This window comes from Mycteria americana, chromosome 24 (assembly GCF_035582795.1).
Source record: "Mycteria americana isolate JAX WOST 10 ecotype Jacksonville Zoo and Gardens chromosome 24, USCA_MyAme_1.0, whole genome shotgun sequence".
Taxonomy (NCBI): Eukaryota; Metazoa; Chordata; class Aves; order Ciconiiformes; family Ciconiidae; genus Mycteria; species Mycteria americana.
Genome location: NC_134388.1, coordinates 465,293 through 492,368, shown reverse-complemented (window position 1 = coordinate 492,368; position 27,076 = coordinate 465,293). Strand labels below are relative to the sequence as shown.

The 27,076-nt window shown below is 44.0% G+C and overlaps 1 protein-coding gene across 4 annotated transcripts; it reads left to right on the top strand.

The window, feature by feature from the left end:
* The first annotated feature begins 1,053 nt into the window (after positions 1-1,053).
* LONP1 (lon peptidase 1, mitochondrial) lies at positions 1,054-26,459 on the top strand. Of its 4 annotated transcripts, none has more exons than XM_075523906.1 (18): positions 1,054-1,446; positions 3,669-3,757; positions 4,167-4,286; positions 6,911-7,139; positions 7,706-7,767; positions 8,357-8,486; positions 8,885-8,968; positions 11,142-11,362; positions 12,939-13,077; positions 15,185-15,363; positions 17,977-18,064; positions 19,501-19,623; positions 20,397-20,513; positions 21,460-21,600; positions 21,686-21,851; positions 22,862-23,070; positions 24,397-24,561; positions 26,118-26,459. In XM_075523906.1, exons 1-18 carry the CDS (start codon positions 1,069-1,071, stop codon positions 26,280-26,282), a joined length of 2,805 nt encoding a protein of 934 aa, XP_075380021.1. In that variant the 5' UTR covers positions 1,054-1,068; the 3' UTR covers positions 26,283-26,459. The 4 variants fall into 4 exon arrangements, with proteins under 4 accessions (XP_075380021.1, XP_075380022.1, XP_075380024.1 ...); XM_075523907.1 differs by lacking the exon at positions 1,054-1,446 and adding an exon at positions 1,703-1,755; XM_075523909.1 differs by lacking the exon at positions 1,054-1,446 and adding an exon at positions 1,748-1,766.
* The last annotated feature ends 617 nt before the right edge of the window (positions 26,460-27,076 follow it).

Genomic DNA, 27,076 nt, shown 5'->3' with positions numbered 1-27,076 from the left:
GGAAGTCCTGGTGGACACCAAGTTGAACATGAGACAGCAGTGTGCCCTTGCCGCAAAGAAGGCTAACAGGGGCTGCATTAGGAGGGGTGTTGCCAGCAGGTCGATGGAGGTGATCCTTCCCCTCTGATCAGCACTGGTGAGGCCACACCTGGCATGCTGTGTCCAGTTCTGGGCTCCTCAATACAAGAGGACATACTGGAGAGTCCAAGGAAGGGCCACAAAGATAATGAAGGGACTAGAGCATCTCCCATGAGGAAAGGCTGAAAGCTGGGACTGTTCAACCTGAAGAAGGTTCAGGGGGATCTCACCAATGTATATGAATATCTGAAGGGAGGTTGTAAAGAAGATGGCGCCAGACTCTTCTCAGTAGTACTCAGTGACAGGACAAGAGACGTGGGCACAAACTGAAGCACAGGAGATTCCCTCTTAAAACAAGGAAATACTTTTTTACTGTGAGGGTGACTGAGCACTGGCACAGGCTGCCCAGAGAGGCTGTCGGGTCTCCATTCATGGAGATATTCAAAAGCTGTCTGGACATGGTCCTGGGCAACCGGCTCTAGGTGACCACTGAGATCTTGGCCTACTGAGGGTAAGGTTGGGACAGTGGCCAAAGACACATTCATGGGATCCCCTGAGCCCTTTCTACAGTGGAGTTTCTTTCATTTTTGGCTTTTTGGCCGCATACCTCTTTCCCTCCACGTCTCTCCACTCGTTTCAGCCAGGATGGTTTGGCTTCTGTGCACCCACTACCCCTGCCAGGGAGTGGTGAGGCTCAGTGGGTGGCCGGGCTGACCCACGGCCGCGGTGAAGAGTCACCTCAGGAGAGCGCGGGAACCCGGCCGCTGCCTGTCCCCCCAGAAATCCCTCCCAGCCCCCGCCGCGCTCCCGCACGCAAGCAGCGCTCGGCCGGGGTCGGGGCGCGAACCCGCGACCCCCAGGAGGGCTCAGACGTGCGCGCCGCCACGCGCCCCTCAGCAAGGTGGGCCCTGGCGCTGCCGGAGCCTGCGCGCCGCGGCGGGGCGGGGAGGGGAGAGGAGCGGAAGTGTCGCAGGGGCGCGCGCCGGCAGCATGGCGGCCGCCCGCTGCTTGCGGCTGTGCGGGCGCTGGCGGCCGGCGCTGCTGGGGCCCGCGCGGCGCCGCGTCTTGGCGGCCGCCTCTTCCGCGGCCCCCCCGGCCCCGCTGGGCTCCGCGCCGCCGGCCCGCGCCGCCTTCAGCACTGGCCCGCGATGGCACCAGCTGAGCCCCGGCGGCCTGGCGGGGGGCGACGCGCTGGAGGGCGGCGGCGGCGGCGAGGACGGTAGCGGCGGCGGCGGGGCGGACGCTGGCGGGGCCGGGCCGGTCATGACGGCGCTGACGCCGCTGCTCGTCCCGGAGCATTTCCCCAACGTCCCTCTCATCGCCGTGACGCGCAACCCCGTCTTCCCGCGCTTCATCAAGATCATCGAGGTGAGGGGCCGCCGAGCCCGGCCCGCCCGCGGCCCGGCGGGGCGGTCCTGGGGCCGCAGGCTCGCCCTCGCCGCCCCAGCCGGCTCGGCTGGAAGAGGAGAGCAGTACCGCCGCCGAGGGGTGCCGGAACCGTGCGGCGTGCGATGGCTCCGGGGCGGTTTTGCGCCTGGCTGCCGAGTGTGGGGTTGCCTGGCCTTGGCGGAGAGCCCTTAAAGGGGGGACGCGGTCTTTTCGGCCGGGGTTTTCCGGTGGGCGTGTAACCGTCCGTGACCAGGCGCCCAGGGGCGTGAGCTCGTCTCCCGGCTTCTGGTAATACCGAGGTGCTTTTCTCCTCAAAGCCATACTCTTTGTCTTTACGGGTTTCTTTTAATCGTAGAGTGCTGGGGAGGGTAGCAAGGTGTGTGACGCTCTACGGCCTTCTGCTTCTTAGTGTTTGTTTCTAACTATATAGCCTGACCATATTGGAATAGTGGTTTCTTTTGGGGTAGGTACGGACTTTTGGTTTCATAAGTATTGCATCAGAGTTGGTAGCGCTGCTTCTAACGGGGAAGGTCAGTGATTCACGCAGAAACTCTTTCAGAGCTTGCTGTCTTCTCCGTGTTCTTTTTCTGAAGGTTAAGCAAATGTGTCCTTGATTTAGCTTCATGGGCTTGTGTCATAGCACCAAGAACAATATTTGTGAAGGCAGTAAACTGTGAGCTGCAAGAAGAAAGCAGGAATTCAGTATAGAGCAACACTGCTATGGTGGGAGAGGGTGCTGAGAGATGGGGATGGTAATCTCGAAATTTCAGAGTGCGATCTTTCCCCTGTGCACCTCTATATATATTTTTAAGAGCCATAAATTTGATCTTTGATACGTGACTTGAGCTCACAGGCCAGAAATATTTTTTCCTCCTGAAATGCAATCATTTTGGAACAAGTACACATATTTTTGTTCCTCGCTAGTGTTTTACCAATCTGATTTTCAAGTAAATGTAACAAGAACTGAATCAATAGTTTCCTGGTCCTGTGGTGTTATTTATCATAATGTTATTTCTACTGTAGTATTTTTTGCATGTCCAAATCTAATATGTGCAACTTTTAGTGTCTTTCTAGATGCGTTGGGGGAAGGAAAAGATTATATATTATTATTATTATGATTTTTAGGCATGCAATCGTATGACACTTTTATGTATAAGTCGTTAATTTCAATGCATAGGTCAATAGTATTTTACGGTAAGATAATTATTAAATGCTCTCTCTTATCCTGCGCATTCATTGTGCTGCCATTTAATACTTTATTTCCTGACACTGTGAGGTCTCTACAGTGAATATGGAATTATTGATTTTCTTCTTTCTGTTAATGTCTGTGACACTGGCAAGCATAGTTTTGCTAGACATGGTGCAAAATTAAAATAGGTGCGCCAAGATTAGAATAGGCCAACAACAGTGGTATTGCTCACGCTGCTCTGTCAAGACCATGTTGTTTATTGTCAAAAGCATTGAGCAATGCAGCTTATGTCCATCACTTTGAAAGAACACTCAGTGGTCAGCAGTGTGACTTCATGCAGCAGCAAAATTCACGAGGAGACATTTTCTTGGTCTCTGAGGGTTCAGTCTGCTGTGATAATACTTACAGTGCTGCTGGGAGATCTGCCAGGGACAGATGTGTGGCATCCAGAGAGCAGAGGGGAGTAATAAAGTAAAGCAGGAAGAAATACTGGCTGGGACTCAAAGCAGGGACTGAGGTAGGCTGGTGGGTGTAGCAGAGCAATTGAACAGAGGGGGCTTTGGAGAAGAGGATTTAAACTAGGGTGGGTGGGCAGAATTCAGGCAATTGATGGGGAACATTGAGCTACCTCCCCAGTAGGAGTGGAGAGCTGGGACGTACAGGTACGGAAGGAGAAGGGAACAGTGATAGCCACAGAAACTCTTATAAAGTGTTGTTCAAGTGACTGAGAGGTTTCTTGTTTGTAAGACTTACACAGATTAGGCCTACTTTCTCCCCCTGCCTTTGAGTTTGTCTTATGTACTCGGTGACTTGCTTTAAATACTCAAATTTCATGTTTCTCTAATATTCTTCCACTTCCATATTACTGTCCCCTAATGAGGGCAAGACTAGAAAAATCCGAGATTAGACTTCATAATTCAGTCATAGGGTGTCACCATGCCTGGCCTTACACACTGAGGGTGCAAAACTTCTGGAAAATCCACCTCTGACTTCATACCTATTGTTGTCCTAGGTAAAAAATAAGAAGCTGGTTGAGCTGCTGAGGAGGAAAGTTCGTCTTGCCCAGCCTTATGCTGGTGTTTTTCTTAAAAAGGATGATAAGTAAGTCGTTTCTCTTGATCTTTTTAAAAATTGTAAAATAAGCTATTTCCAGTACATTTACACTAAAAGCTATGATCTGAAATTCCCTGCCTTGGATACTATTACATAAATTGTATATGGGCTTGGACCATCCTCTTACTATGACAGTTTTCATTGCCACCACCAGCACTGCTAGGAGCTTGAGTCTTGCTTTAGAAAAGACTATTAGTATTTGGGAGGGAGATGAACCATCCAGGTAGTTGGGTGATTTGGAAAGGGGCTACATGGTGGTAACAGTAGGGATAAAGTGAAGTGTCTTTGCTTCTGAGTCCACTTTAAAGTTCTGCAACCAGTGATTGTTTCTTTCCTTTTTAATCTTACCTGCTTTCTCAAGATTCTGAATGTCTACTTCAATCTCTTTCCTCAATAGCAATGAATCTGATGTGGTCGAGGATCTGAATGAAATCTACCAGATGGGAACTTTTGTACAGATTCATGAAATGCAGGACCTTGGAGACAAGTTGCGTATGATAGTCATGGGACACCGAAGGTAATTACTTGTACTTCCACTGCATCTCACCAGACTTCTTTATAAACAGATATATCCCTTTATTGTTTTCACCACGTATATGCATTTTCATACACAACTCGTGTATGGCAAGCTTTTGCTTTGTTACCACTACGTATCCTGATAGTGCTCTGGTGCTCCAGCCCCAATATTCTATGTACTATTACAGATGTGACAGGTTAGCCCCAAAAAGGAAGAGCTAGTGCGTGTCATTCTCATATAAACTCTAACGTGATGCAGCCAAGCATTCATTAAGCTGAAGTTTAGCAGTTTCTTTGACAAGTACAGCAAGGTTCAGTAATGGTGAAAGAAATTCTCTGGAACTAATTCAAGCCAGTATTTTTGCTTTAAAAAAAAAAAAAAGTGGTCCAGGACTGTAATTATGTCTTGTCTACATAATCTTGTCCCAGAACTGAATTGAAGAAATAGGATTATTGTTGGGAATAGAGGTTTAGCTGTTTGTGCCAAGTATTTTGAGGTAAGACAATATACAACTGTGGTTTTAAAAGCATCAAATAATTAATTTCCATTAGAAGGGAAAATACAAGGACAGAAACATGGCAGAGGAGACAGATTCAGGGTGGGTTTTGCTTTGAAGCATTGCTTTTTTCTTCTACTCACTTTGCTTCAGGTGCATTTGTTCTGGACAGCAAAGAATGGGCAGTATTTCTCAAAGCTGAATTTGCGTGCATTTGCAAGTCATCTCCTTTCCAAATTAAGTCTTAGATGTCCTGCTGCATTATCAAAGCACAACCTTGTTTGATCACATTTTGGAAATAGGAAGCTATTGGGTTTGGTTTACTTGGAATAGAAATATTTCCCTATAACTTGGAAGTTGTGGGGAATTGGTCTTTATTTATTTGATTGAGACACACAGCACTGGTCAGTCATGTCCACAGGAACCACACTGAATATCAGATCTGAGGAGCATGCTGCATTTATGAGGAAAAATATAGAAAAGGAAACTCTTATATCAGCAGCCAAAATATGAAATGTGGTGTCCTGCAAGTGTGGGTCCTCTCATTTCTAAATACTTCCTTAGCTCTCCTCATACACCTTCTAGCATGCATTCTGGGTCAGGGCAGCAGCTTCTGTAGTCAATCCAGAGACATTTACATGCTGACTGGCCAGCTGGCTGCTGCCAGTCTCTTTTCCAGTTGCCCTGTGAGGGGATGTTCTTCTACCCAGCAACTGATTTCCACCACCAGCAACCCCCACCCTCCAGAAAATGTTTTTGAACTTCATTGTGACTGTATTCTGTTGACAAGAGTAGTCAAAATTAGTCAAAAGTTGCTAGTGGCAGACAGTTGGAGTAGTTGAGGAGGTCTTATTTTTTGAAGTAGATCACATGGAAAATAAGACCTACACCCTGCATGTAATGGCAGTTACCTGGTGAGCTGGGAGTCTGCTACATCACCAGGTTTTTTTGGACTCCATATTCACAGCCTAGTAAGAGCACTTTGTCAAAGGCTATTGCAGTTCCTGAGTGTTTGTCTAGCACTCATCTTTAGTGGGGAAACCTTTTAAGCCAGTGGAGAAGGGCAAGATTTTGATCCCTTTCTGGAGAACTGTAGGTCATAATCTGTACTGAAAATGTCTGACGTGAGGTTGTATGCACAGCAGGCAAAATTCAGTAAAGTTTAAAAACAGTAACAGGGAAACTAATTTTTTGGAAGGTGATTATGCCATGTGATCTAGCCTGTCCCTTTTAGGGATTAATACTCAATTGTTGTGGAATATATTGTGGGTTTGATCTCTTTCAAAATCATAATCTAGGAAATCTCTTTGTGTAATAGACCAAAATTTCAAATGTCTAGGTATGGAATTACTTCAAGGTCTGTTGTACACATGGTGTATAATAGTTAGTATTACAGTAGATAATGCAGCAGATGTGGTTTAAAGCAGAGAGATTGATTGCTGAGAATCAGAAAATCAAAAAAGCAGAACATTGTATTCAAAATTAAAGTGAAACAGTGAAGTTGCTTTTCAGGAGAGACAAGAAGAGGGTATGAATCCACATCAGAGTTGTTCGTTCATGTAGCTAGAGAAACCAGCTCCTGAGCAGACATACTAAAAACGGTGCCTTGTTAATTGTTCTATTCATGTGCTGCAACTTCTCACTGAGAAGTCAGCCAGTCTGTGATGTTGACCTTTGTGTGCACATGTACGTTCACCAACATTATTTAGATTATTTTTCTTTTAATCATTAGAAATCTGTGTTGTAGTTCTGCAACTGGTTTAAGCTAACACAGTTTATGATAAAAGTGCTGTCAGCTCCCCTTGGCCTCTCATTCACACACCAATAGGCTAATTCCATGGTCAGTTAACTTTTTTGTATGGCAACTTACTTATTGTAAATTTACTTAGTAAGTCCTATCAGTATCCACCACTTGATTATTACTGTTCTACTAAATCAAGCCTTATTTTGACAAAATGAACCAAAAGCTAAATCTTGTCAAAACACGTACAATCAGTCACCTTTATCGAAGTTTGAAATTTTAGTTTACTCAAAAATATAACTTAGACTCTTTCCTTTTCTTGCTGAAGAGCTGAAATCACCTATAACAGAGGAGAATTGATTGTAGCCAATTTCTTTTGGTTTTCAGAATTCGTATAAACAAGCAACTAGAGGTTGAGCCTGAGGAGCCTGAGAACAAACAGAAAGTTAGAAAGAAACAGAAGCGCTCTAAGAAAGAGGCTGAAGAGGAGCCTGGACCAAAGGACCAAGCTGTGGAAGTGGTACTAGATCCTGTAGCTGCTTCCTCGCAGGAAGTTCTCATGGTAGAAGTAGAGAATGTGGTTCATGAAGATTTTCAGATCACAGAAGAGGTTAAAGTGAGTGAATTAATCATGCAAGTCTGGACTTGTCCTGTAGAGTTGTACCTACTTTTCTTGCTTAAAAGGAAGAGTTCTAAAATCAGGCTCTAATTTCAGGCCTCAGAAACCAGTTCCTCCTCCTCACAGTCACTGGATGAGGGGAGTATATGAAAATAATGATTTGTCATTACAGCAGCTCAATTCCTTAGAACCAGTCACTTCAAAAAGTTGCTGAATGAAGAGGTTGGGCTGTGCTTGAATCTGTGTAATATCCTCTATCAAACTGAGTCTTTGCTCCAAGGTGACTTGAGGGGTCAACCTGATCATATCTTCTGGCTAAGAACCAGTTAAATTTTGTGCATGCAGGAAGCCAGCCTATAGCCCTTCTTGCCTTTCCTTGTCTCCCAGGAGGAATAACTGCCCCAGCGCCAATTACCATTACAGCACAGCATTGCAGATGGGTGGCCAGGGGCTGTATTTCTGTGCTCCCGTGCTGAAGAGGTTGGGGAATGTCATATTTGTACTGAGGCCTTGTCTGTCTTTTTCCAGTCTTGTTGTTGATTAAATCTTTGTTGTGTTTATAGGCACTTACTGCAGAAATTGTCAAAACAATCCGGGATATCATTGCCTTGAACCCCTTGTACAGGTATGTATTTCCCTTGTTGCCCTGCTTTGGAAACAGCATGTTCTTAGGCTGGAGTACGCTGAGATTTTCTATTCCACTTGTCCTTTTGCTGTAATGAAGAAGAGATATTTGCTGAATCGTCACCTAGAATTTTGTTCTTGGATGCAAGCTTTATCATCCGTCTTTCAAAACAGAGGGGAAGTTTTGAAAACGCGATGTGAAACTTAAATACAAGGTAGGATGATAAGTCCTATGGCAGGTGATCTGGGTCTAAGTGGAGCTCACTGCAATAAGTATTGTGGTCAGATCCATGTAATATGAGCACAGTAAGAGTCTTGGCATACTGGCACGCAAAAATTTTACATAACCGCTAAGAGCGCATTTCATATATTTGGTTTTATTTATCAGTGATCATTCCTTTTATGAAGTGATTTATGTGTTTGTTACTGAGTATTGGCTAGTCAAATTTAAAAAAAAGAGTTATTTTGCTATGAAACTGAGCTGCATTTCATTTCTTTACTCTGTCAAAACACGTAAATAACTATAAGGATACTCCCTTATGAATGTAAAAGTTTACTGAGCATTTTGGGGTTTATTACCATTTTTTCAGAGAGTCTGTACTTCAGATGATGCAGGCTGGACAACGTGTGGTAGATAACCCTATCTATCTGAGTGACATGGGTGCAGCACTAACAGGGGCAGAGTCGCAAGAACTTCAAGACATCTTGGAAGAAACCAGTGTAAGATGAAGCTTTTAACTAAAGCTATGCTAACTGAATCAAAAGTGTGTCTGTTATATGTTATGGTTTCTTTACCAGCCTCAGTACAGAGAGTACTTCAGTACTATGTTTGATGATAGGTTATTATCAGTGACTAGGTTCCTGTTGAAGGATATAGTAAGTCATTAATAACTTGCCTTAAGGGAAAGGCTGGATGCTCTGCATCTTTGGTGGCAAATTATTGTCTTTCGCTCATTGGTTGCATGCTGTGGAATTGCTACACAGTTCATCTTTTTACATCTGCAGGTGCTGGAGAGTTCTCCCAGACAACCTATTGGGAGCTTTTTCTTCTCCCTTTCTCACAGGGAGTTGCCAAGAGTACAATGTCTGAAACATCATTTTGTGTCTATCTTTTCCAGATTCCCAAACGACTTTACAAAGCCCTTTCCCTTCTAAAGAAGGAATATGAGCTGAGCAAACTTCAGCAGCGTCTTGGAAGGGAGGTAAGTTTTTCAAGTAACACATACTTTGTATGTATATATATCATGTCCACCACTGTGATGCTTAGCATGGCCAGTGAAGAATTTTAAAGCAAGACAACGGTACACACTCTAAAGGGAGGTTATTTTAGAGTTAAGATTTAATATTCTTTTTTCTTCTTCTGTTAGAAATTTGATTTTTCATGCACGTTATAAAAGTAACAAGACGTGAGGCTACAGCATCTGCTATTAAAATGTGTCCAAGTTGTAATTTCATGCAAGCAGGTAAATCCTAGAGGACTGCAGTTCACCAAGCATCTGTGTAAAAATATACAGCATAATACTGTATATAGCACATAATACTGTAAATAGCACGGTGTTATTTTAAAAGACCCTCTGCTAACCACTGTGAACTGCAGTTGTTCGTGACTGTTGTAAGTTTTAATCAGAATGCAATAACTGCATCAAGATGGTAACGAAGTATATGAAGTACAAAGATTTGTGAAGTACAAAGATTTGTGTATACTGAGTGAAAAGTTCCTGCATTTATTAACTCCCAATAATTGGGGCTTTTAAAATTAATGTTAAGTGGAAAATGCTTTTGAACCAGGGTAGGAATTGTTGGAGACTTCTTAAGCAAATTGTGCACGTGCAGTCTGTGGGACCAGATGGGATGCATCCAAGGGTGCTGAGAAGGCTTATCAATGTCATTATTTTGTTGTCTCAATCATCTTTAAAACATTGTGGTGACTGGGGAGGTGCCTGGTAAGTGGAAAAAGATAAATGCCCACCTTCAAGAAAGAGAATTGGGGAGACTACAGACATGTCAGCCTGCCCTCAATCCCTGGGAAGATAATGGGGAAAATCTTCCTGGAAGCCCTTTACAGGCAAATGAAGGAGGACATGATTTGGAAGAGCCAGAAAGGATTTTCCAAGAGCAGACTGTGCCTCATCAACCTGATTGCCTTCTCTGATAGGAAGGCCTAGAGCACAAAGGGAGAACAATAACTGTTGTATACCTTGACATTAGCAAGGTCTTTGTTGTGGTCAGCCATAGTATTCTTATGACCAAATTGGGATGTTACAGACTGGAAGGATGTAGTAAAGGTGGGTGAAAAAATTGGCTAGACTACTGAGCAGAAAGGCTTGTGATCAACGCTATAAAGTCTAACTGCAGCTAGCTACTAGTGGTGTCCCTCAAGGAGTTGATAAGAACCTCCTCAAGTTCAGCAAAGAGAAATTCATAGTCCCACACCTGGGTTGGAATAGTTCTGTGCAACAAGACAGGCTGGGTGCCAACTGGATAGAAAATAGCTTTGCAAAAAAGGACTTTGAGGACCTGATGTACAGGAACCTGACCATGAATTAGCAGTCTGTCCTTGTGGTGAGGAAGGCCAACTGCATACTGGGCTCTATTTGCACTTGTGTAGACAGCAGGTTGAGGGAAGTGGTTATTCCCCTCTATTTGGCACTAGGGAGATCACGTGTGGCTTACTCTGCCCAGCTTTTGGTCTCCCCAACATAAACAAAACATTGAAGTACTACTGAATCATGGCCAGCGGAGGCCACTGAGAGGTGGAGGAAGCCGGAGTACATCATAAAGTCACTTTTTATATTAGAACATGCTGCAAATTATTTCCGAGTAGTATTTTCAGTTGCTGAGAGAGTCATAACTCCATTGTCTGGAGCAGAAGTCTTATGAGGAGCGGCTGAGGGAGCTGGGACTGTTTAGCCTGGAGAAAAGGAGGCTGAGGGGAGACCTCATCGCTCTCTACAACTACCTGAAAGGAGGTTGTAGAGAGGTGGGGGTCGGTCTCTTCTCCCAGGTAACAAGTGATAGGACAAGAGGAAATGGCCTCAAGTTGCGCCAGGGGAGGTTTAGACTGGATATTAGGAAATTTTTCTTCACCGAGAGGGTTATCAAGCATTGGAACAGACTGCCCAGGGAAGTGGTTGAGTCGCCATCCCTGGAGGTATTTAAAGGACGTTTGGATGAGGTACTTAGAGACATGGTGTAGTGATGGTTTTTGGCAGTGTTAGGTTTATGGTTGGACTCGATGATCTTAAAGGTCTTTTCCAACCTATATGATTCTGTGATTCTGTGATTCTGTGATAACTGAGAAGTATTTGGAAGCATTTGATGTTTGAGTGGTTGTGCCAGGATCAGAATGGTTACTGTATTTGTTGCTGTCTCTAGGTTGAGGAGAAGATCAAGCAAACACATCGCAAATATCTTCTCCAAGAGCAATTGAAGATCATTAAGAAAGAGCTAGGTCTGGAAAAAGAGGACAAGGATGCTATAGAAGAGAAATTCCGTGAGCGACTAAAGGAGCTGGTAGTGCCAAAACACGTCATGGATGTGATTGATGAAGAGTTGAACAAGTTGGGCTTGCTGGATAATCACTCCTCAGAATTCAAGTGAGTGCATGGCTGTGTCCTCTGCTATCAGGGTTAGTTGGGAGAATGAGAGAAATCAACACAATTCTGTGAAGCTCTTACCTTAAGAGTTTTTTTTCTCTTTTTGTCATAGTTGTTTTCCCTGAATGTAGCATATGATCACATCCTAGCTATAGGATTGTTCTCCAGATCTCCTATGTTTTACTGTAATTTACTTCTTTTGATCACTTTAGGTCTTCTCTTGCAGCCTAATGCTGTGGATAAGAACTGTGCAGTTCCTTACCCCTCATGAAATGTGCAGTGATTCCTTCAGCCCTTGATTTTGGCTCTTCTCTCTTGTACTTAGGTGTTTTCATTAGATGTGAGAGAAGCTAGTTGCTAACATTGGCTAAGCTACCCAAGGTAGTCCCTGAAGTGTTGGGGCAGGGTTGCAATTGCAAAGGAGTGAATAGCTTTTACCATATCATCTGTGACATGCATTGTCAGAAACTGAGCTTGCTTTGAACATTTCTTGTGTGTTGAGGTGGTGTGTGCTACACAATATAGCAGCAGCAGCAGCACTCATCAGCACTTTAATGTCCTGGATCTTTGCTTCTAAAACAAAGTATCTCTTATGGAGTAAAAGACTGTGTTTGAGGGCAGACATGTCATTTGGATGAGAAACATCTTGATAATCATGTACTAGGAGGAGGAGGAGGGAGGAAGCTAGGAAAAACATGCTGGGCTTCACAGCCAGCATAGTACCTTTCCCTCAGAGTAGTACAGTGGCAGCAAGTTTGCAAAGGAAATACTTGGGAGAAAAAAGCCAAAGCTCTCTTGGTGTGGCGACTGCCATAGAGTGAATCCTGGGACCAGCCAGCCAAGCATGAGAAGGCTTCTCTGTGTTCATGACTGCACACAATTTACTATTCCCTGCGTCTTGCAGATCTCCCTGTACATTTGAACCCCTGATCTGAGTGTGCAGAGTTTTAGAACAGATGAGTGCTGCTTTTACACACTTGTGTTCTCCTCAGTAGCAGTCTGTTTAAACTATTATCTCTACTGCTAGCTTCTGCACTAACATCCTTATTTCCCAGTCTTAAACCTTTCCCTATCATATTGTACATCGAGCTGTTTTTCCTTGCTTCTGAGCCAGGAATTCTATCTTCTTTATGTTGTCTTGGCCCACTGGGAAACAGAGAAAACTGGTTTTCTGTTTTTAAGTTTCGTGACCTGATCCAAACAGTTGACAGTAGTGCAGAGCTTAGAAACAATCCTGCTCGTCTTCAGACAAGAATCAGAACACCAAAAAAGTCATACAGGGAATTTGTGTGCAGAAGCCTAGGTCTCTGCATGGTATGTTGGAGGTTCTTTGTCTCCGGCAAGGAAAATCTCTGAAAAAAAGCTTCGGGGTGCGGGAGGGGATGGGGGGACAAGGGAATTAAGACCATAACGAAAGGTTAGCAATGACTGCCCAGATAATGATGTTCTTTTCATAGTCTCCCTTCCATGAGTAGTTTATACCCCACTTGTTCTGGATGAGGTTATTTTGGAAGGCAGCAGAGGATGGCATGAGCTGGTTGTTGTCAAATCACTCTCATTTATGTGTTTCTGTCAGTGTTACACGGAACTACTTGGACTGGCTGACATCCATCCCGTGGGGTAAGTGTAGCGAGGAGAACCTGGAGCTGACCAGAGCCCGAGCAGTTCTGGAGGAGGATCATTATGGAATGGATGATGTCAAGAAGCGAATTCTGGTAAGGCAGGAAAAGGCAGTGTGTCCCATTTCACATTCTGCTTAGCATCAGGCATTTTGCTTGTGTTTCAGATTGCAGCTCTCCATTTAATTTGTATTAATTCATGGATCAAACAGAAAGCTGAATCAAAGAATGGAATGTTCTGGTGATCAGTTAATGTCTTTAATTACTCGTGGCAATGATGTCTCATTCTGATTTTGAACAGCAATATACAGTTTTGCTACTTAATGCTGAGCAAGTGAATAAGTGTCCAAGGGAAGCAGTCTCTGGATTTTAATCAGTTTGTTCAGAGACTATTAAAATGGTTCCGCTTGACTGGCAAAGTTACTGCCTTTCCAAAAGATACTGAACCTCTACTCGTACTTCTAAAATTAAGAGGGAGGGAAGTTAGCTAAGATGCGTGTTTGCCTCACAACCTTTACCTGTCCCCAGAGCTGTGTTGAATATTCAAGGGTTTATAGTCTGTGCAATACAGCCCTCATATAAGCAGACAGGGTAGTTTTCAGTGTTGCCTTGTTCCACAACTTCTGTCACTTTTGCCTGAGGATGTCCCGCCTGAGCTTGCTGTGGTTAGGGAAGCTGTTTTAGGTAAGAGTAGATACTTGCAACAGGTTGCAACAACTTCAACAACTTGCTGTGGGAACTGCCTTCCTTTCCAGGGGACAGAAATAGGTTCCTCCTTGTAGCCATCCAACACATTCAAGCAGTGGAAGACAATCCCAGTGCTGGCAGGATTTGTATCATACTGGGCAAGTGCGTGAAAGTGCCCAGTGGAGGGAAGACAGGTGCAGATACCGGCTTTGCATTAACAAATCGTGGTGAGAGCTTAGCAGACTTGGTGAAGCCGTTGAGTGTAGCTAGCCTTCAACTTGACCATTTCCTTCCAAAGAGTGCAGTAAGGCAGTTTCTCTTAGTGTTCCCACATGCTGTATTTAGCAGAGCTTTGTGTTACCTTGGGGACAGCACTGATGGTACTTAGGCCACCTCAGTAATTGTTGTGCACAGAACCCATATAGGCATCTCCTAAGCTAACAGTACAATGTCATTACATATAATGAATAGTAAATTCTTAGACATTGTGGGATTTTGCTTTTATTAAATTGCTTTGTTCCAGTCTCTTCTAGAAAAAGATAAAGGTTGTGAAGTATTTCCTCGCTGACAGCCAAAGGGGGCTTCTTTCCCTAGTAGTACCCAAGACTTGTGACTAAATCTTGCTATGTGATTTATTATTTTGAATGATTTATGGTAAGCCTGTTGTTGCACTATTGTTGTTGCACTAAGTCAGCACTATTCATGCTGACTAGGCCCAGCCTTTATACAGAAATAGATTGAGTTGCATCATACAGGTGTGTGGCTTTGATTATTGATGTGATTAATTCCACGCAGAGGAGATTCCCCAGTTGTAGCAATATAAGCGAGGTTGATGACTTTAAGGTACTGAGAAATATCTCTGCAAGTTTGAGCCCGAATTAGATTGGTGCTATTGTCCTTGTATAGTATTGCTGTGGAGTTCAGTGCTGTAAGGTGATAGAGTTCAAGGCTCATCTTTACTAAATAACCGGCTTGTTACCGGGGAACCACATCTCTCTGCCCACTCGCACGGTGATTTCTCCACTGTAAGCGTATGAGCAGTTGAGACTTCAGTTCTGAACTGTGATCTTTCGATTTCTCAACTGCTGAGTGTTATTTGAGGGTTGCCTCGCATAGGAGTGTGAAAAGATGCAAGTTTAACTTGGCAAAGAAGAAGTGGTACAGTAGGAGATGCTCACGTGTAGCTTGAGAGACTCAGGTGAGAACTAAGGAAGCTGGGACAAGAACTAGAAGTCTCTCTTCCCACTCCAAGACAGTGGAGGGAGACACTGCTTCTTCCGGTGAGATGAGTACAGACCACAAAACCCAGGGACAACCAAGTGTGTAAATAACCAGAGGGAAAAGAGTTGCACCAGAATCCTTACTTAGCTTCTTCCCTTGCCCTCCACAACTCCTTTGAGGACCAGTTTTGTGTATGATGTGTGTTTTGTAATTGTTGCTTGACCTGATAACAAATATGTTTTGGTGTTGCTGCAGTTGCCCTCTGTTCACTACTGGTGCTTCATTTGTTCTGCAGGAATTTATAGCAGTCAGTCAGCTGCGAGGATCCACCCAGGGGAAGATCCTATGTTTTTATGGCCCCCCTGGGGTTGGCAAAACCAGCATTGCCCGCTCCATTGCCAGAGCCCTAAACAGAGAGTACTTCCGCTTCAGCGTTGGAGGGATGACTGATGTAGCAGAAATAAAAGGACATAGGTCAGTGTAACTGGAGCAGTTTCTCTATCCAGCAATTTTTACTAATGTTGTCAAAATAGGAACCTAACTGAAGTTGGACAATGGGTGTAATTTTCACTTCTGTTCCGCCAACCCTTGCTGACAGGAGTTGGGATATAGGAAGAAGTGAAAAGGATAGCAAAGGGCAGAGTTTGGAACATAATCATATTTGTGTCTCTAAGTGCATTCGCTTCCTGCTTCTTGTGTATGCTTATGGGAGATCTTTGAAAAGCTGTGTGAGCTACCCAAAAGCACTGGACTTATGCCAAATGCTAATTCATTTCTGCCTATAAATGCCAGCACTAGAGAATGGTGACAGTTTGAACAGGGTCATTCACGTGTTCAGGTATGATTGAGACTTGTTTTCTGAATAATCAGGAGGGAGGTGCTGCATGAGGAAGACTTGGGAACGAGTATTCATGGGGAGAACAAGAAGACGTGAATACAAAAATCAGTAAATCTGACCCTGCCATGGGTTTATTTTCCTTCCACATACACCTGAAAACAAAACTAGCAGTGTTTTCAAACTAGTAAGTGTAGCTGTTCTGCAGTATGAATTGAACCTGCGAGGTTCTGCCCTATATGATACAGAAGCAGAGAAAAATATTTTACATACTTTTCAGGATGTTCTCTGCTCTGTGCCTCTTGGCATTCACTCTGTTGTTACCTTCTTGCTCTGCTTCTGCATGTTCCTGGATGCCAGTTCCCTCTAGCAGAAAGATTGTGTTTTGCTAATAGCAGTTTGTTCCTTCAGTGTATCTCTTGATTTACACCGATCTTCCTTTTTTGTCGCTACCGAGGGAATGAAACGTTCCCTTTTCTAATGTTTCTTCACCCAAAAAATAAGAAGTCACTATTCAAATATCTCTGTTCTCAGCCTTACCTCTTTGCTTCCCTCTTATTTAAAAGTGGTTAAAACTAAAGATAAAAACTGCAGTCGGGAGTATTCTGCCAAAATTCATGTCTGATAGAATCATAGAATCATTAAGGTTGGAAAAGACCTCTAGGATCATCTAGTCCAACCATCAACCCAACACCTCCATGCCTACTAAGCCATGTCCTGAAGTGCCACATCTATATGTTTTTTGAACTCCTCTAGGGATGGTGACTCCACCACCCCTCTGGGCAGCCTGTTCCAATCCTTGACCACCCTTTCAGTAAAAAAATTTTTCCTAATATCCGATCTAAACCTCTCCTGATGCAACTTGAGGCCATTTCCTCTCATCCTATTGCTAGTTACTTGGGAGAAGAGACCAAAACCCACCCCACAAGGCAGGATGCCATTGGCTTTCTTGGCCACCTGGCCACACTGCTGGCTCATATTCATCTGGCTGTTGACCAGCACCCCCAGGTCCTTTTCTGCTGGGCAGCTTTCCAGCCACTCTTCGCCAAGCCTGTAGCGTTGCATGGGGTTGTTGTGACCCAAGTGCAGGACCCTACACTTGACCTTGTTGAACCCCATACAATTGGCCTCGGCCCATCGATCCAGCCTGTCCAGGTCCCTCTGTAGAGCCTTCCTACCCTCAAGCAGATCAACACTCCTGCCCAATTTGGTGTCATCTGCAAACTTACTGAGGGTGCACTCGATCCCCTCATCCAGATCATTGATAAAGATATTAAACAGAACTGGCCCCAGTACCAAGCCCTGGGGAACACCACTGGTGACCGGCTGCCAACTGGATTTAACTCCATTCATGACAACTCTCTGGGCTTGGCCATCCAGCCAGGTTTTTACCCAGCAAAGAGTATACCCATCCAAGCCATGAGATGCCAGCTTCTCCAGGAGAATGCTGTGGGAGACAGTGTCAAAGGCTTTACTAAATTCCAGGGAGACAACATCCACAGCCTTTCCCTCATCCACTAGGCACATCACCTGGTTGTAGAAGGAGATCAAGTTGGTCAAGCAGGACCTGCCTTTCATGAACCCATGCTGGCTGGGCCTGATCCCCTGGTTGGCCTGCATATGCCTGTTGAGCGCACTCAAGATGAACCGCTCCGTAATTTTCCCTGGTACCGAGGTCAGGCTGACAGGCCTGTAGTTCCCTGGATCCTCCTTCTGGCCTTTCTTGTAGATGGGTGTCACATTGGCAAGCCTCCAGTTGTCTGGGACCTCGTCTGTTAACCAGGACTGCTGATAAATGATGGAGAGTGGCTTGGCAAGCTCCTCTGCCAGCTCCCTCCGTACCGTTGGGTGGATCCCATCTGGTCCCATAGACTTGTGAGTGTCCAGGTAGTGTAGCAGGTCATTAACTGCTTCCTCCTCGATTATAGGGGGTTTATTCTGCTCTCCGTCCCTGTCTTCCTGCTCAGGGGGCTGAATTCCCTGGGGATAACTGGTCTGACTATTAAAGACTGAGGCAAAGAAGGCATTAAGTACCTCAGCCTTTTCCTCATCCTTGGTAATGATCTCTACTAGAAACAGACTAGGTGAGTCTTGGTGCTTAGTATCATGATGGAGAATACTTTTGATAGATGTAGAAGAAATATAGACTTGTTTCCCAGCAGGATATACCTGTTCCATCAGCTGCATGCTATGTTGTGTGATGTGTGCTGTACTTTACAATGGTTCCCTAAATACAGTCTCTGGTAAAACAGGAGGACATATGTTGGAGCAATGCCAGGAAAAATCATCCAGTGTCTGAAGAAGACCAAGACAGAGAATCCACTTATACTGATTGATGAGGTGATGTATCTTGTCTTTCTTCTAGTTTTTGCTCTTAAAAACATGTATCAATTCTTAACCCCAATAGGAAGGGTGAAGCAGTAACTCTCCTAAAAATCCCAGGGTTTTTTTTTTTTTTTAAATGAGGCTGGGCTCTCAAGTTCTTTGGGTGACAGTGATACCTTAGACCCTTTGTTTTCTCTTCCTACGACAGGCTTCAACTTTAATATTTCAGTTGTGCCGTTCTCATTAAATTGCAGTTATTTGGATTGTGAGGATCCTAATGGAGCTGGCTGGATAGTCAGAGGCTCAGTAGCTCTTGTGTTCCCTATCTAGGTGTGGGTACATCATTGTGCACAAAACCACTATTGCCCATGTGATTATTAGAGTCACTCTCTCAGCAGGTCTAAAGCAAGACTATAACAAAAAAGGTGCTTACAGTCAGTTTGTGGTCTGATTTGAGAATAAATGAGACAGGGCTACCAGCCTACTGCTTTGTGGAAAAGCAAATAAGGATAGGATATAATAGCAGGTGTTCGGAATAGACGAAAGGTCTCTCTAGCCGCCTTGTGTGTGGCTAGACCTGGGAAAGACCAACAGCAGATGTCTTGGGAATGGTATGGAGGACCAAGAAACTGGGTAATGAGTTGCCATGTAATGTAACCAATGAGTATCTTGATTTGAAAGGTAATGAAACCTCTAGGTCATGGCACTTAAGTGGTGAGGAGCCTTGCATTGGCCGTAGTAGCAAATTGCATTATATGCATCTAGTTAATGCTGCTCTTTAGGGAGAAAAAGCAGTGGAGAGCAGCCCTGTTGTGACCTCTTCTTCTGAGGACATGAACAATGCTGAAAGAGACAACAACCTTGGACAGGTCCTGGGCAGCCGGCTCTCGGTGGCCCTGCTTGAGCAGTGGGGTTGGACAGGATGACCTCGAGAAGTCCCTACCAGCCTCAATCAGTCTATGATTCTGTGAAAGCAGCAGAGGCCACTAGCTGAGCTGTGATGAGTGGCTGTGTATAGGCACTCTGCACCTTGGACAGAGTAAGGAGAGTGTCTTAGCTTACATATTAGGGAAATGGTATAAGCTAGCACCTGTAGCCCTCCCACTGGGGAATAAGTATTCTGGTCTGTGACTATAGCTTAGCTTAGCTTAACGAGTAGTAGCCCACTAATCCATAATAATTCACTTGCTTTTGATTGTATGCACACTCCCTGAGACTTCAAGGTGCTTCTCTACAACACTGTTAAAGTCCTGTGTCTTGTCAGGTGTGTCATGTGCTCACATGGTAGGATAGTGGGGACTTGGGTGAATGCACAGAAAACTAGTAGACTGGTAGTGGCTGTTTATGAACAAACACATGAAGATTTTCAGATGGAGCCTTTACAGAATCTTTGTGTGAGAATTTATTGTGGTGAGAAACTACTTAGAGCATTTAAAGTTTTTCTCCCATAGGTGGATAAAATAGGAAGAGGATATCAAGGGGATCCATCCTCAGCCCTTCTAGAGCTGTTGGACCCAGAACAGAACTCTAACTTCTTGGATCATTACCTTGATGTTCCTGTGGATTTATCAAAGGTATTTCTCTCTTCTGCAGAGGTTGTAGAGCTGGAATGTATGAATGTGTACCAATGCAGAGATTTCCTGTCCATGAAAAGATGCTGATGTTTTAGTCAGTTGGAAAGTCAGACAGATGGGATTGAGACACGAGTGGTATAGGGCTGTCTCTGCAGGAGCAGCCTTTAACCCAAGTGTCTGTACCTAAGAGAACACGATCACCAGCGTATGTCCTATAGCCCTAACTCCCTGTAGAGCTAGGGACACAAAGGTGCATGGTCTCAGCTTAGAAAAGACAGGAGTTTTTCTTCTACGTAATAATTGGCAGAGTTCCTATCAAGTGAGGTGGCCTCATGCTGCTGTCAAGCTTTTGAAATTGGTTGTCTTCACACACTGTTGCACTTTTTGTGCAGCTTACATTAATTGCAGAATTGATGGATTAGAAATATATATACATAATTTGGCCGCTTCTGTGCTAACTTCGTAGAAGGTAGACATAACTTAGAAGTGAGATCTAGATCTCCCTGGGCAAATAGTTTCCTGGTGCATATTGGACCATTCCAATTTCCCAGTTTGTGCTGTGTGTATTTCTAAACATTTGTTTTGGGGGTAGGGAACATCCTACTACATAGTTCTAAAATCCCAAACTTTTCCTGTAATAAAAACTAGATTCCACAGAGAAGATGATCTTGCTCCGGCCCTTCAGACAGCGAAGCACAGAACTGAAGAACTATTGCTTGGACTAAAGCAGCAGGTTAATGAAAATGCTTAATAGGATCTTGTAATATTTCTAGGTACTTTTTATTTGTACTGCTAATGTAACGGAAACCATTCCAGAGCCACTGCGGGATAGAATGGAAGTGATCAATGTATCAGGATACGTAGCAGAAGAGAAACTTGCAATTGCAGAGGTAAGAGAAACCACTGATGCACTGTGAATTACATCTGATAAAATGTTTTTGGCAGATTCAGGCTTACGTATTGTTGCCATGAAAAGCCGAAATCAGGACTCAGTAGTCGGGATGACTATTAAGCAGGTATTCTTTATTGCAGTGCTGGGCAGCACTGGGGATCGCTCCGCCACAAGTGCTCCACCAGGTTAGCACAGCATATCAGTTCACACAGAAAAATCATACATATTCATCAGATTTCCTGAAAAGGGCAGTTTTATGGTGATGAGTTCCCAGAATTCATTTACATAGTCCAAGCATGCGCAGTAAAATTAGGGTTAGGGTCTTTTCACCCTCCCAGTGGTCTTCCATAGTCTTCCTCATGTTGTCCATTAGTTGAACTTTGGGCTTCCTTTGTCCATATATAGTCACTGAGTTAGCTCATCAGTCCTTCGGCCTCAGAATGTCATAAGGGGATTGATTTAAACTAGTTCTTTGGTGCTTATCTTCGGCACAAACATCCCGAGTTCCTGTTATCAGTGATTTAATTAGGAAGCCTAACGAGCTTGCTCGAGGCCTGTTTAGTCCTATGAGGTAAGAAGTCACAGGAAATGTCCTATCATCAACTCTGCTCAGCAGATAACTAAAACTATCTTTGCAGGGGAAGAGAGCAAAAGAGAACAAGGATGCCAGTGAAACTCACAGTAAGGTCTTAGTCAGGGATTGTCAGGGATTTAACCCTTTCAATATTTACATCCAACTGTGTGCAAAAAAAATTATGCACATGGCATTTTGGACAGAGTTCCTCTGATTTGAACAGCCAGTGTTCAGTAACTCCAGTGTTCCATAGGCTGTGGACTCCAGAAAATGTCATTGAGCTAACAGCAGAATGAAGTTGAGTGAATTGGAACCACCAGGCTTTTGTCACAAATACTAACAGAAGGATGTGGGGGATGATTTCTTTCAGAGGTACTTAGTCCCTCAAGCACGAGTTCTGTGTGGCTTGGATGAAAACAAAGCCAAAATCACATCAGATGTCCTGACTGTTCTCATCAAGCAGTACTGCAGAGAGAGTGGGGTGAGGAATCTGCAGAAGCAAGTAGAAAAGGTGAGGGAAAGTTGTGTGTAACCATGACCACTGTGCTTCAGCCTTCTCAGCTTTTTCTACAGAAACAAACTACTGTCTCGCTCAGGTACTGAGGAAATCTGCCTATAAAATTGTGAGTGGAGAAGCAGAGACGGTCCAAGTAACACCTGAAAACCTGCAGGACTTTGTAGGAAAGCCCATCTTCACTGTGGATCGCATGTATGAAACCACTCCTCCAGGAGTAGTGATGGGTCTGGCCTGGACAGCTATGGGTGAGACAAAATGACTTTTGGGTTAACGTCTACATTTCCATATAATTTTTTCAAATATTGAATGTGATAGTCAAACTGAATTTTCCCTACTGAGTCCAGTGAAGTTCTTTTACTGGCACCAGTAAAATTAACTTCTGTGGCCTTTTAGATCCTCACTTCTTCATCCCTGAAGAAGGGACCTTTTCTTACTCCCTTACCCAGGCTCATTTTAGGTTCAGGCCAGCATGTTTTCTCTTTATGCTCCGTATCCTGTATGAACCACATAGATTAGGAACAGCAATGACTAAAAGCATAGGCCTTTTCAGAGGGGACAAGACCTGCTTCGTTAAAAGCAGGAGGTGCCATTCTGACTTACGGCACAGCTGAGGCGTGCTGTATCTCTTCAATGATGTCGCAACACTGACTTGGCTTTCAATGTCAAGGGCAGATACAGGTATTCTAGCACTCTGTTGGGGTGGGCGCAGTTGGCTGGTTACCATTCATCGGATTACTCCCCTGGTAACTTGGGGGCTTATGTACATCACAGTATGGAAATACAGCACACAGCAAAGGATATGACGCCTGCATACTCTAATTGACCTTGGGTAGAATTGAAGTAGTTAAGAGGGAAATGATCAGTATGGCGGAGAAGGTAGGTAGATGTCTGACACTGGAAAGCTGAACTGGCTAGAAGTGTGTTACGGTATGAGGTCATCTTACTTTTTGGCTACAAAGACCCTGAAACCATTATAAGAGCTGATTATTTCCACTAAATAGGGGTTGCATCTGTATCAGTGGAGTGTGAAGTCCAAAGAAGCAATGAATGGAGACTGTCAGTGCAGTGCTGTTGAGATTTCTAGCTAGCCTTTCTGAAGGGATTCGGAGAGCATGTTTCAACTGCTTTTTACCCAAGAGCTAGCATCTCATCAGAGAGCTCCAGTTCCAAATTCCTGACACTGCTTCTGCATCACCAAAACCTTCTGGTTTGATTTTCCTTTAACTTTTCTCAGGATGTTGTTTTTCTTTCTTAGGAGGTTCTACTCTGTTTGTTGAAACATCCCTGAGGCGACCCAAAGACAAGGAGAACAAGGATGGGTCCCTTGAAGTAACAGGGCAACTGGGAGATGTCATGAAAGAGAGTGCCAAAATAGCTTACACGTTTGCAAGAGCTTTTCTGATGCAGAAGGACCCCAACAATGACTTTCTCATGTCTTCCCATATCCACTTGCATGTGCCAGAGGTAAACTGATGCAGAATTCACAGAGCATGCATAGCAGCTAGGCTGGTTTGCTCCCTTAGCCATGAAGCTGGAAAGCACTTCATTTGTCCATACGTTGTGCAGAATGCCCTCTTTTAGCAGTAAAACACAGAAAAGAAGACATTTTCCTCAGGATCCTGTGAAAGCATTCTTATGAGCTATGTTTCCATTCCTTTCTGCAGCAAGCATGTGGCGATAAAACAGGGGCTTGGATAATGCTGTAAGGAATCCTAGACTTTTGTTGTAGCTGTTGGCCCTGCTGTGCAGGTGGGGAAACCATGGCGTAGAGATAAGTGATTTGGAAAAAGCTTGTATGCAGCTACAAGGAAACCAAAGTTTAGGTCTCTGTGTTACGAGGCCTTCAAAAAGGCTTCAGGTCATTTACACATAATTGAAAATACTACTCTTGGTCTCTATGCCATGGTTCCTAATACATATAATGGCAGTGATTGCATTTTTCCACTGTTTGGGACTGAAAATAAATGCACATAATGCTCAGAGGGGCTCATACACTGTGTAAGAGGCTTTGGGCAGGTGCTTTACTGAAGACAAAGTTTGTACTATCACTGTGCCCAAGCTTTGCTTCCGAGGCATGCATGCTTTAACCTAGTCTGTAGTCTCCTTGTTGCAGCTTGCTCTGTGTCTGTCGAGGTACTTACTTGGTTGTTATCTGTGTGTTCATTTTCCTGGAGGATCAGAGAACAGCAGATGTTATCTCTGCCTGTACTCCCTCTCCAACATTCATTTCTTCTGCTCTTATCTCAAAGATGTTTGATCTCAGATAAATCCAGACTGTTACTAGTTTTGGCCTGGATTTTGTTGGCCTTTCTAAATGGAATTATCTTTTCTGCCTTGAATGATTTTTCAGTATTGTCCTCCACTATTTTGTGACTCTTGATGCTCTCTTCCATCGTGATGCTGACCTCTCTTACTTGTTTCCATGGTTGGCTTAGGTCAACAAAAAGCTTCAAAGTATTCATGCCTTTTTTTTTTTTTTTTTTGCTCATGTTGCTTATTCAAAGTCCTGAGCCCGATGAGTATTGTGGTGGCATCAGGCCAGAAACCAAATTGTAGACTCATGGATTATTCCTCACGAATAAGATGAGGACTGACATCATTGTTAATAGATTGGCCAATTCAAATAGCAGGATTCCATCAGTGACACTTTCACAAAAACCTTTGTGAGACCCCCTGAAACTGGGACCATGTTAAAACAGCAATGACAAAGGTATTGTCTGGCTTTGCTACTCTTTGAATGAGCTAAAGGCAGGGGGGTTGTGCTTTTTTTTATTTTTTTTTTTTAAACAGGGAGCAACACCAAAGGACGGACCGAGTGCAGGGTGTACTATAGTAACAGCTTTGCTATCGCTAGCCATGAATTGCCCAGTGAGGCAGAACGTGGCCATGACTGGAGAGGTGTCATTAACTGGAAAAATTCTTCCTGTTGGTGGAATCAAGGAGAAGACTATTGCGGTAAGAGCTCTTATCTTGTCTCTGTGCATCATCTGTGGGAGAGAGCCCTGGATTTGACTCAGTGGTGCCTGGGACAACCAGAGTGCTTGCTCCTGTAGTGGGAGAGGCAATGACGCAATATACACTGTGGAGAAGCCTGCTGGGGGAACAGGGGGATCTTGCCTGTGTCTGTGGCTGTGAGGAAGGAGATGGGACCCCAGGCTTTGTGCCCCAGCATCTGTGCTGATCTGGTTACTAGACTGGTAGAATTAAGGGTGGAAGGGATCATTTGGCTGTTAAAGCTGTCTCCTCTGTCACAGACTGGTATGGTCCAATAATCTGTGCTGGGTTGAAGTGCCTGTTTAAGGAGGGCATCCAGTGTAGATTTGACAGTATCCATAAGGTATCATCCTTAACATTAAGGCTCTGTTCCCTAGTTCCAGCTTGAATTTGTCTGACTTAAAATTTCATACAGATATCCCTATGTTTTTCTGGTTTAGATGGAACTTACTTTTAGTATCTTGCATTTTCCCCTGTGAAGTTTCTTTGTACATCATAATCAAGTTACTTAATCCTTTTTTTCTTTTATTTTAAGTAAGCTATATAGACTGAGTCCTCTGAAATACTCTTGCAAGCACTGGATTTATAGTGGTGCTTGCTTTTTTGGTTTCAACCCTTTGCAGTTTTCAGAATTCTTTCCCAAGCATTGAATCTCTCGGTGCTTTTCATCTGCACAGCTCCTGCCTACATCAGCCTTGCATCACACACATTTTTCTGTCTTCAAGAATGGTGTTAGCTCTTTCAGTAGCCTGTTGAGCTGGGGCTTTGCATCAGTGTTCTGTCCCCAAATCTGTTTGGGCTACAGCCTTGTGCAATGTGATTCCTTGTCCTCATGTGGCTTTAAAATGGGTAATTTTGCATTTTGTTTTGTGGTAGTCATTACAGAAGGACTAGCATATGGTAGGGATGTTTGTGGCACTGATGACTGGCTGCACTTGCAGCAGCGTGAGTGGCCACACAGGGGTAAGTGCAGGATCACCCATAAAGTGAGTGGGTCCAAACCTGCCACTTGAGGATTGGGTTCCACTTTCTGTGCTCCTTCTGATGCAGGTGTCCATATCAAAAGGTTCTGTAGAATGGTGCTATGGGTCACGCATATTGATGTGGTGGGTTGGTCTGATAAGCTGTTTGTAATTTTTCCTTTGATTGCAGGGTTTATCCTCACCCAAGTTGGAACAGCCTTCTAAAACTCTGTAAAATAGTATGAATTGGTCTAAACAATCCCCCAATGTGTTGACATAGTCCTACTAAACTACCTCCCACTTCAGCTGTCCCTGCAGCTGAGAAGGTGGGACTGGAGAGTGTGTTTTGGGGGCTTGGGGAGATCTAGAACATGATCCATCTTTAGTGATATCTCCTATAAGTAATGCCCTGCTGCTCTTCAAAGAACAGAGTAAAGCCAGATCATGCTCCTAAATAACTGTTCTTGTTCTTGCTTTCTAAAGCAGGAGAGCATGTTTCTAGTAGATTGATGGATTTCTAGGACTCAACAAACTGTAACTTTCTTTTCCCCATAGGCAAAGAGGGCAGGTGTTACCTGTATTATTCTGCCATCAGAGAACAAAAAGGATTATTACGATCTTGCTGGATTCATTACAGAAGGACTAGAAGTGCATTTTGTTGAGCACTACAAAGAGGTATTTGACATAGCATTTTCAAAGCTGGATTCTGCTGGAGGATGATGTTTAACAACCTGATGGCTGGAAGGTGATCTGTCCCTTAATGCTCAGCCCCCACCCAGAAATGGGGTGACCTAGGGCAATCCTGAAAGTGGGACATGGAGATATTGCTGCTGCGCAGCTGCTGAAATGAATTATGGCTTTGGTAGAATAAAGTATTTCTCACTCTTTAATATTGAACTATGATCCACATTGTTATTTCTAATAAAATTGTGACATTTTACCTAAGGAACATCCGTGTTATCAGCCACCAGCAGTAGAGCTAGTCTAGTCTCTTCTAATTAAAGATTCTTCAGTTATTTCACTGTAATTCTAAGTACCTGCTTATGGAAACATTAACTCTATGAATAGAGCTGGGGCTATGATTCACATATATAGTGTTCCTGATCTACTGGTAGTTGAGCAGCTCTCAGAAACCTCTCCCTGTCTCAGTGTATAAGCCTGTGCTAGGCTGAAGGCAAAACTGTGAAATTCTTCTAGGACAGTTCAGCAGAGCTAGTGCACTCAGCTGCAGAGGGACACTGTTCTCCTCCAGATTAAATCACAGGTCAATACCATCAGAAACAACTCCAGGCTTGAAGAGAGCAAACTTGGACAAGGGAGCCATGTGCTCAGTATCAGCAGTTAGCACTGTGCTCCACCAGAGACTGTCTTTGCTACTGCAGCTCTGTTATGTTCACCGAGTGAAAAAAGGAACTACATGTCTTAGCGTAACTGTTGTACATCAATAAACACAGGCTTGGGCCAGAGAATTTGAGTACTTTGTCTTATGGCAAATGCTAGGAAAACTGAATTTA